We start from the raw sequence: 10,978 nt of genomic DNA on the forward strand, positions 1-10,978 counted from the left end.
TTCAGGCAGTTGACCTTCCAGGTTATCGGCTTTCACGATGTGTTGGACTGCAGCACCTTTTTGCAATATATGGGAGTCTTTCGCCATGTAACAGTGTAGGTTATACATGGCTCGTACGTTCCCAATTCATCTAGTCGAAGCAGGGCCACTATGAGAAGGCAGCAATCAGGATTGTATATTCGGCTCCAACTTATACTATCGAGGTTACAAACTAGTCGGTAACGCTTGCAGAACGGAAAATCCATTTGAAAGTGACCTCATCCCTAACCTCTTAAGGAGATACTTCGTTGGATAAGGTTCTACGAAACTGATATTCCGAAAACATTTCAAAAATGGGCAGTATATTGAGGAATGGCATTGATGAGAACCATGGCATTCTTTCAGTCTTTTGCATAACAATGGCGGTTCTGAACAAGAGCAGTTCTTCAATGAAGAGGTCGCTCAAAAATTATTCCCATCCCGAAACTTCACTGATGAAACATGTTTTAAGAGTCAGATGACAGGATATTAGACGAAAAGGACATCAAAACAGAGTTAAATTTCAAACTAACATGTATATGAACAATTTTTGAAGCATGTATTTAGGGGTTTGAAAATATCTACTGCTCCAGCGACTCTTGAAAATGAGGGCACTAAAGTGCGACTTCAAAAACGGTTTTGTTCACGTTTTCTGCTATCAGTAATCATCGCATGAAACTCATTGTGAAGGAAGACGGTAGTTCAGGAAAAGAGGATGGATTATATTAGTATCTCAGCTAAAGATAGGGATTTGACCTGCCATGCTCAGAAAGCCATCAAAATATTGATAATGTTGTAAAGAACATATGTACATACCACGCTGGAAATATGCATGCATTAAGATGTGTTTATTTTCTGTTTATCGACATCATAGATAAGTCATATCACGCTGTTCAATAACTTATTTTGTCGTGTACATGAATGGTATCTAGGGTACGTGTATGTCGAAGTGAATTCCCCTTCAGCTGTTAAGAGAGGAGTGCAGAAAGCCTGCCTAGGATTGTTTGGTAGCTGCATCTGCACCACATAATACACCTGCAGCTTCTGACTTTTGAGACTATAATGCTTTGAAAAAAACCGTTCAATTTATAGATCGAATCATGAAATTGGTGCCATAAGATTAGAGGGAATAAAACGAATTAAGTAGCTTTACATTAGTGCACCATCAGGGAAAGGTTGGGGCAAAAGATGGGGAAGCTCTGATGCAGTAAAACGGGTCCAATTTCGTTAGAATGGTGCAAGAGGTTAGAATGGTGCAGTCGGCAAGAGGTTCCATTGTGACTGCTCGAAATAAGAGGTGATGTTGTGACTCCCGATCTTCTGTAACGACACGTCCGACAAGCTATCATGACGGTAAGGAATCGTACGACACCCGGTTACCGGGATAAGATCTGAACATCTGAAAAACTTTCCATCTGAGGAAGTTGTTGTCAACACATTGGCGAGGCTTTTTATGAATTACTCGTCAAAATGCAAGGTTCTCTCTTAATCAGTAAAAGAGAATGCACATGATATCAGCAACATCTCAACGTGCTTACTATCCGTCATCTATAAGCTCTTTACAAGCATGATCTCCAACAGAATCGAAAAATTATTAGATGGAGGACAGCAATACTAACAAGCATAATTTCAGTTCAGCAGATTGACCACATACATACCGCTTCAGAACATGTAGAAATATCATAAGGTACAGAATGTACCCGTGTTTAATTTTCATCGAATTGAAACTTGAGACGGAAGCGGTTGTGGGAGCTTTAAATAACTAAAACGTTTTTTTCTTCATACATGAAGTACAGTAGGATCGCTAGATCTTCGACAGAAGACGAAGAAGACGCGAATCCGCGTCTTTTTCGTCTTTTTTCATAACTCACCTCAATTTGATCTTTATTATAAGATCTACACATCAATAGATTCGTAAGCGCAAGCTCTACCGATTGAATGGAATTAGAACTTTCAAAACCTATCAAGAAAACAGTTTCTGAAAAAATCACCTGCGGGTACACATTAGCAAGGCAGGGTCCGAGATAATTGCGTCCCAAGGATATATGATTTTTGACGTGAAAATAATTCTTGAAAAGTGAAATGATATTTACATATTCGTAATCTATATAATACTGCGAACACTTTGATATCTCTCACAGCTATAGCTCCATGACTCTGAAGATTTTGTAAATTTGACTAAAGTGACATGTTTGAACTCTAGGAACGACCGACATTACCACCTTAAAAATTGTTTTCTTACAAAATATGCAAGAAAACTATTTGTTGTAGCAGGATCTTTTCTCTTCGTTTTCCAGCTCAACAGGATTTTCTGTTTTTTGCAGCTAAAATTACAACTTCGGTATTTTGCAATTTTTCACTCTGATTTTTGACAGTTCATAAGTCGCTAACTTTGGCACAACACAGTAGAGAACAGCCCTTGTCCTATGAATTTTTCCAATTTCTTCTTTAATATGTTTTAGCTCCGGTCAGTTTTGAACCTGCAAAGATATAGAACTTTTCATGTGTTTTTAAAGAAGAAGAAACTACTTCAGCCTCTATGGAAGGTTGTTGTCATCTAGGCACGCCGACTCACCAGATACGAATCTATTGATGTGTAGATCTTATAATAAAGATCAAATTGAGGTGAGTTATGAAAAAAGACGAAAAAGACGCGGATTCGCGTCTTCTTCGTCTTCTGTCGAAGATCTAGCGATCCTACTGTACTTCATGTATGAAGAAAAAAACGTTTTAGTTATTTAAAGCTCCCACAACCGCTTCCGTCTCAAGTTTCAATTCGATGAAAATTAAACACGGGTACATTCTGTACCTTATGATATTTCTACATGTTCTGAAGCGGTATGTATGTGGTCAATCTGCTGAACTGAAATTATGCTTGTTAGTATTGCTGTCCTCCATCTAATAATTTTTCGATTCTGTTGGAGATCATGCTTGTAAAGAGCTTATAGATGACGGATAGTAAGCACGTTGAGATGTTGCTGATATCATGTGCATTCTCTTTTACTGATTAAGAGAGAACCTTGCATTTTGACGAGTAATTCATAAAAAGCCTCGCCAATGTGTTGACAACAACTTCCTCAGATGGAAAGTTTTTCAGATGTTCAGATCTTATCCCGGTAACCGGGTGTCGTACGATTCCTTACCGTCATGATAGCTTGTCGGACGTGTCGTTACAGAAGATCGGGAGTCACAACATCACCTCTTATTTCGAGCAGTCACAATGGAACCTCTTGCCGACTGCACCATTCTAACCTCTTGCACCATTCTAACGAAATTGGACCCGTTTTACTGCATCAGAGCTTCCCCATCTTTTGCCCCAACCTTTCCCTGATGGTGCACTAATGTAAAGCTACTTAATTCGTTTTATTCCCTCTAATCTTATGGCACCAATTTCATGATTCGATCTATAAATTGAACGGTTTTTTTCAAAGCATTATAGTCTCAAAAGTCAGAAGCTGCAGGTGTATTATGTGGTGCAGATGCAGCTACCAAACAATCCTAGGCAGGCTTTCTGCACTCCTCTCTTAACAGCTGAAGGGGAATTCACTTCGACATACACGTACCCTAGATACCATTCATGTACACGACAAAATAAGTTATTGAACAGCGTGATATGACTTATCTATGATGTCGATAAACAGAAAATAAACACATCTTAATGCATGCATATTTCCAGCGTGGTATGTACATATGTTCTTTACAACATTATCAATATTTTGATGGCTTTCTGAGCATGGCAGGTCAAATCCCTATCTTTAGCTGAGATACTAATATAATCCATCCTCTTTTCCTGAACTACCGTCTTCCTTCACAATGAGTTTCATGCGATGATTACTGATAGCAGAAAACGTGAACAAAACCGTTTTTGAAGTCGCACTTTAGTGCCCTCATTTTCAAGAGTCGCTGGAGCAGTAGATATTTTCAAACCCCTAAATACATGCTTCAAAAATTGTTCATATACATGTTAGTTTGAAATTTAACTCTGTTTTGATGTCCTTTTCGTCTAATATCCTGTCATCTGACTCTTAAAACATGTTTCATCAGTGAAGTTTCGGGATGGGAATAATTTTTGAGCGACCTCTTCATTGAAGAACTGCTCTTGTTCAGAACCGCCATTGTTATGCAAAAGACTGAAAGAATGCCATGGTTCTCATCAATGCCATTCCTCAATATACTGCCCATTTTTGAAATGTTTTCGGAATATCAGTTTCGTAGAACCTTATCCAACGAAGTATCTCCTTAAGAGGTTAGGGATGAGGTCACTTTCAAATGGATTTTCCGTTCTGCAAGCGTTACCGACTAGTTTGTAACCTCGATAGTATAAGTTGGAGCCGAATATACAATCCTGATTGCTGCCTTCTCATAGTGGCCCTGCTTCGACTAGATGAATTGGGAACGTACGAGCCATGTATAACCTACACTGTTACATGGCGAAAGACTCCCATATATTGCAAAAAGGTGCTGCAGTCCAACACATCGTGAAAGCCGATAACCTGGAAGGTCAACTGCCTGAAGAGAGCATGGAATCTATGGCAACAAGCAAGTATATGTTGGGGCGGATATAAGACTCTGACCTCTACCTGCTCGTAGTCTCTGCATGTACTAGATGCTAATAGGAATTAGATTGTACTCTTTGAGGAAGTTAGTATATAGCTTACACAGCTATATGGCGCAAGGTTCCCATATACTGCGAAAAGGCGCTATCATCCAGCACATCGTCAAAGCCTACAATCTGAAACGTCATCTGCCCGGAGCATGAAACCTTTAGCAACAACTATTCATTTCGTCATGAATAACTGTCATACATTGCCGAGGGAAATCGCCGCCCTGTCTTAACTTTTGGGATATCTCTGTGTTCCGTTTGCTGCACTGTAGGAAACACGTATCAGAGACAGGTCCGCCATCAGTATTGGATTTTCGTCAGCATCACCATCTACTATGGTGATGCTGACGAAAATCCAATACTGATGGCGTGGTAACTGTGAGGAACGAATAAAAGGTTCTGGTGTTGGCTTGGCTTAACGTCGACAACACTTCACTTTTTATGACGAACTCAATGCGTTGATGTTGACCTACCCAGTCTGCGGTTCTGGTTGTCGAAACCAACGCGAATGCGAAGATAACACGTGAGCAATCTGTAAATGGTATCATCAGCGCGAAACAGGTCGGATAATGGCTACCGTCTGGTCACCTTGCGTGAACAGGGGGATCTCATCATTGCTTCCACGGTTAAGAGAAATCATCGTCGCAATCAGCTGACGTGGTAAGGTTCAGCTATTTTGACGCCTGAAGTGCAGCGCAAGCAGAAGGAGTTTGAGAACTCAAGAAGAAGTTTGAGAACTCTCAAACTTTACTTCGACTACGTTCTGACGTTCATTCCTGAGTCGGATATTTGGAAACGTCGAGCTGTGTGGAACTTCCGACTCTGACCACTGCTTAAATCTCCTCAACTTCAGAGTATGTTTCCACAAGAAACCGAGGAGTTGCTTTTCGACCGTACGATGTCACTGCAGTTCTAGAAGATGAAGTGTGCAGCAAGAAATCACAAGACCGGTGATTTCAACCAAGAGAAGCGTTTGAGAAGAAAGTTGCGTCGTCAACTGCAACAAGATCGCGATAACGGATGGAAATCAAGAACGAAAGAATTTGAAAAGGCATGGAAGGACAAGAATCCGCAGAAAGCCAGTGCTTTACTGAGACAGTATAGCTGACGACTCCCTGTTTCTGCTGTGCCAGGACTGACTCATAACATCCTTGTAACCTGCATGTCCGTCCGGCCAAAAGCCTGCATCTAAGTGACTGGAAGGTGCAAGAGAGGCGGTTTGGAGTCGTCTCCAGCGTCTCCGTTTGTCCACTCTGGGAGAACCCAAAGTTCTCCAAAAATTCATGGGACCAAAGGCCCGCACCTGTCCATGGATTCTATAGTTACATGCATCACATAGTAATAAGAAAGAGTTTCCTGATTCTGGAGGAAAGCCTGGTACGGTAGCGCCAGGGGTTGCAGAAGTCGAACGATTAGGATGACGATCTGTAATTATAACGAAGATCTAGTGATTCAAGCCAAGAAGTTTGAAAAAGATATCATCGAACCGATCGAGACGAGACGATGCCATATGTTGAACGCCGTCTATGAAACTGGAGAACTGTTCTTTGGAACATGCGACAGCGGAGGAGTTGGAGGAGCTGTGTCAGCACGAGCACCACAATAAATGTCGAAGATGGTCTAGTTTGACTGTCTTCGTTGTTTACGCTACAACATTTAGCTATGAAGAGGAAGACGTTGAAGCTTTCTACACTCGTGGGAACTCGCATTTCCAGAAGCCCTCCTCTCTACGCTGGAGGTGGGAGCCACTCGGTGGAGGCGCCGTAACGAAATTGATCACATCATCGTATGAAAAAAGGTTTTGCCTGACGGATTTCGCTGTGTTTTGAAAGTTTTGTACGGGATCGGACCAACGCTTTCTCCTGGTAAGAATTTTGTTTACCAGGAGAGAAAAGAAAGCCGGAATTTTAGAGAGCGAGGTCCCAGAACTTTCATTGACTAGGATCTAGGAATGTGATCGGCATGTTGAACACCTTCATGACTGCACGAGGAGGGCGAATAGATCTAAAACTACCAAGAGACGCCGGTTTCCGGAAACTCTAGAGCTGATACGTCAGCGTGGAGCTGCACGAGCCGCATGCAACCAAGAAGTCACGCCTGAGCTCGCATGACTTTGCAGAGAAGCGATAAAGAAACACCTCAAAAGAGAAGAGCAGAAGCGCTGGCTGAAGCTGCAGAGGCAAAAAACAGCATTCGCTACGCTTGTCGAGAATTCTCCAATAGAAATACGAGGATGAGTGCTCTCCGGAACCCAAATGGGACAACCATCACATCGAGAAGGGGAACGGAGCAAATGATCCACGACTTATATTATCATGTCGGTAAGAAATCGTTCTGCACCCGGTCCCTGCAGGATGAGATCATTTGGTACAACTCTCGAAGTACCTTTATGTACTGAGTAAGGATACCTCGGTTGTCCAAGGTCCCATGACCGCTTCCGTCTCAACTGAGTCAAAGGTCTTCTTTAATTCCACGAAGGTGAGGCATTGCGGCATCTTGAACTCTCGCGATACCTCGATGAATTTTTAAACTGTGTGAATGTGGTAAATCGTGCTGAATCTCTCTTGAAACCCTTATTGCTCGCATGGCTGTCCTTCATCGTACACTTTTTCAATCGTGTCAAGGACCACAATTGTGAAGAGCTTGTAGATGACGGATACAAAGCAGATTGGGTGATAGATGGCAATGTCGTATGGATCTCCCTTATACAACAACATGATCTCACTGATCTTCCAGTGTTTAGGTACCTTGCATTCTGACAGGTAAGGTTTGAAGAGTTTGCCAAAGTGTTGGTAAGAACTGGCAGAAGGTTTTTACACCTGCTATGGTAGTTATATTATCTCAGGACATCGATTTCATCGACTTATTACTTTCCAACCAATTTCGTTGATAGATCTTTGCTAAAGCGGCATACATCATCAGCTCGTGAACTCGAGCACATCCATTGGCCGACATGCGCGTTCAGGAGGAAGTACCGACAAACTTGTACATTCTGGTCTGTATCCAAAAAGATGAGGAATGGGAAATTCGGCGAAGACGATGGAATTAGCGCAGAAATGCTCAAATCTTCTCTTCTTTTTGGGAACTGGCAAAGATCACCCGTTTAATGTGGATCGACGACCTGACTTGTAGGCGCATGGTATCATAATTCGACTCTACAAGACCTTATCCATCACGGATCGAAGAAAGTGTCGAGAAATTTCACTGCTGTGTGTTATGTACAAGGTCTTGGCACGAATCAGGAGACGATCGGGCTCATCAAACATCGTAAAGTAACCTGCGACGAGCAATCTCCGTAAGTTTTCTGGATCTCTCGAGAGTTGGTTGAAAAAGTTCGGAAATGGTAGGAAAAATTAAGAATTCTTCCCAACTAGATTCGAAAAAGCGACGATATAAACATCAGCTTTTGCAGAAATATAGACAAAATGTCCCTATAATAGCAAAAAACGGTAGTTGTCTTTTCGATTAGTAATAACATATAAATAGCTTTTCTGAACGATAATATGACAATTTACCGCTGTTGGATAGGAGATCGGCCCTTTAAACTCTTTAACGTGAAATGAGAACTCTTATTCTGCCGGATATTAATCCCTGGCCGCTTCAATAAAAAGGGCGCTATACTGCGCTGCACCATTCGCTAGCCCTTACATGTTGCATCTCTGGGCTCCTCACCAGACTATGTATTAGATTATTAGAACTAAATTTTGCACACCTTAGTATGAGTGCATTTAACAGGGACTACCCTCTTCTCTTTTCCTCATTGTTCCTTTCATTCCCCAATTTGCCGCCTCCTTACGATTTTCTTTTGCCCCAACCCTCCTACGATTTCCCTGCTAAGAAAGTCCCAATGTACTCTTGACTCTGGTTTTTAGTGGTACCGTTAGCATACCAAAATAGCTGGAGTTTTACGTTCCCACCATATAGCAAAAATAGGTGATATCAACAACGTTAATAGCTGCTTAACGGCATTTTCTGCGACATTCGGATAAAGGATAAAGGATAAAGTTTCTGGCGTTAATCAATCCGCTTGGGATGCGCCCCCACGTTCACTTCAATTCAGAACCGTTTGAGGTTTACGAACGTGTATCTGGCCTATGCAATGACTTGCGGTGGCTAGTCGATGTGTCAAGTCAGTGCTTTTATCCTCCCAGACAAGTCTGGTACCAATTTATCGACCCCGGAGGGATGAAAGGCCTGGTGAGCACTAGGGCGGATTCGAACCTACGATCGATCGTGCAGGAAGCGGAACCTCTAACCGCTACACTACACCCGCCGCTGACATTCGGATATCTACAATGAAATAACCCTGCAGTTTTCGTTGTGTCTCATGGTACCACTTGTTATTATTTGAAATTTCGATTGACAGAGACAAGATCCACGTAACTCTGTATGTGTTTTCCGCACTACTGGTGGCTTCAGTCAGGAGAAGCGTATGAGAGGGAAATGCGTTGTCAGCTGCAGCGAGATCGTAAAAACGAATTTACAATAAGAGCGAAGGTGTTTGAAAAAGCATGAGAAGACAAGAACCCGAAGAAAGACTGTGCTCCACTAAAACAGTAAAGGACAAAGTGCAGGGCTTTGATCGATCCCTACGAGGATGCACTTGCGCGTTTGATTTCAACTCAGACTTCGTTTGAGGTTCATGAACGCTTGTGGGGCTCACAGTGACTTACGGGGCGAGCGGATTTGTAAGTCTGTGTTTTTATCCTACCAAACAAGTCTGGTATCAGTGAAGTCTGCTACCCGTGAAAGATGAGAGGATTGATTGACACTAGTGCGATTTCGAACCATTACTCATACATCACTGCCGATCGTCTTACCCATTGCGCTACTCTCGTGCTTTCAAATTATTAAAGCAAAAGTGGGCAGAAGATCAAGTTATTGAGGTGTTTAATTCAAAGCCATTATTTGAAAAAAATTTCTGGAGCTTAATGATATCAGTGGACAGTTAAATATGTACCTCCTAGTGTATTATTCGAACAGAATGATCCTTTTTATCTGTTTAAAACATGAACAATTGTAAGAAAGATTTTCCCCGCCTGAAGGAGCTCGAAAGTTTTGAAAACATTCCGCAGTTTTAGTAACAAAAACATGGACACCTTTTTCAATCAGGAGTTGAAAGCTTACCAGACGGTTCAGCGATGTCAATGAATAAAACAGCAACCAGCAAATTGAATAAAAAGACCCTCATCATTATGAGTAGTATAAAATAAATAACAGAGCTGCTGAACAATTACTTCGCAACGGATGCTCCTTCCCATTTAATATCCGCACAGATAGAGAAATGATTGCTAAATAGCAAACTGCTTGCGAATTTAAATATCATTTTCAGCTAAATGACACCCAGGAACCTTTTTCCTCCTAGAAACAAAAATTAGAATATAGAAATAAAAATTTTACCCCTCGTTGTTATCTTAAAAGATAATAAGGACAAGGTACTTGGCTCTAGTTGCTCGTTTTAGAATGCACCAACACGCTAGACTACACTTCAGAATCCGACAGCTCATCACAAAATGAAAACAACACTGTAATGAGCCGAGCTTCATCAGAAGTCGACAATTTCAAATCAGAATCCTTTAAGGTGTACGGACGTGCATAGTATTTTTGCAATGACGTGCTAGGCAACCGATATATCGTACCAGTGGTTGGTTACTCCTAATTGTGAAGGTCTTTCTGTTCAATTCACAGGCTACTGTTTTATCTGTCGACATCGCAGGGTCTTCTGGTAAGTCTTCAACCCTTAATTGGAGAAGTTGTTCATGTTTATGAATGTTAAAAATGTGGTACGTTTTCAAAACTGAAAAACTGAAAGAGGTACGGTGAGAAAAATCTTTTTTTTTCAATGTGTATGTTTCTAAACAGATAAGGAGAACCATTCTATTCCAGTAGGTACGTAACTATCCACTGAGCATTACTGGGCTCCAGAAAGTCTTTCTAATAATAATAAACACCGACATTTTCTGCCTCAAACTATACTCATATTGTTGTTAGTGTTTACGACACCTTTCTCAAGGAAGTTGTATTCTGAATTAGCAAACCTTAGACGCATAAAATGGGTGTGAGATGGAAAAATGGGCGGAAGTTAGTTTTTAAATAGTGGAGTCCGAGGTTACAGAGTCCTCGCTCCCCAAGGAAAATATGACTGGTTCTCACACTCCCTTCTATCAAATTCATGCCAGTTGGAATCTCCATTAATGCAATGTGTGCAATAAAGGCAGGTAGAGAACAAGACACACACATGTGTTGACACTCTGCACTACATACTTTTATTTTACTTATATACTTATATTTCACTATACATCAGTATTTATTACAGCACTTTTACTAATATTTGTTATGTTATATTACTTTAATTTT

General features: G+C 41.3%; 2 protein-coding genes across 2 annotated transcripts in view; one reads left to right on the top strand and one right to left on the bottom strand.

The window, feature by feature from the left end:
* Positions 1 to 9,815, bottom strand: part of RB195_025030 (uncharacterized protein) — a gene marked incomplete at both ends in the record, with an annotated part of 31,687 nt that extends 21,872 nt beyond the window's left edge. The window contains one exon of the mRNA XM_064213013.1: positions 9,749 to 9,815. Coding sequence (XP_064068894.1) covers positions 9,749 to 9,815 — 67 coding nt within the window. The remainder of the gene's footprint in view (positions 1 to 9,748) is intronic.
* RB195_025034 (uncharacterized protein) lies at positions 5,541 to 6,227 on the top strand (the record flags this gene model as incomplete). Its single annotated transcript, XM_064213017.1, has 2 exons — positions 5,541 to 5,703; positions 6,079 to 6,227. 2 exons carry the CDS (start codon positions 5,541 to 5,543, stop codon positions 6,225 to 6,227), a joined length of 312 nt encoding a protein of 103 aa, XP_064068898.1.
* Positions 9,816 to 10,978: the final 1,163 nt, after the last annotated feature.

The sequence above is a fragment of the Necator americanus genome, chromosome X (assembly GCF_031761385.1).
Source record: "Necator americanus strain Aroian chromosome X, whole genome shotgun sequence".
Lineage (NCBI taxonomy): Eukaryota > Metazoa > Nematoda > Chromadorea > Rhabditida > Ancylostomatidae > Necator > Necator americanus.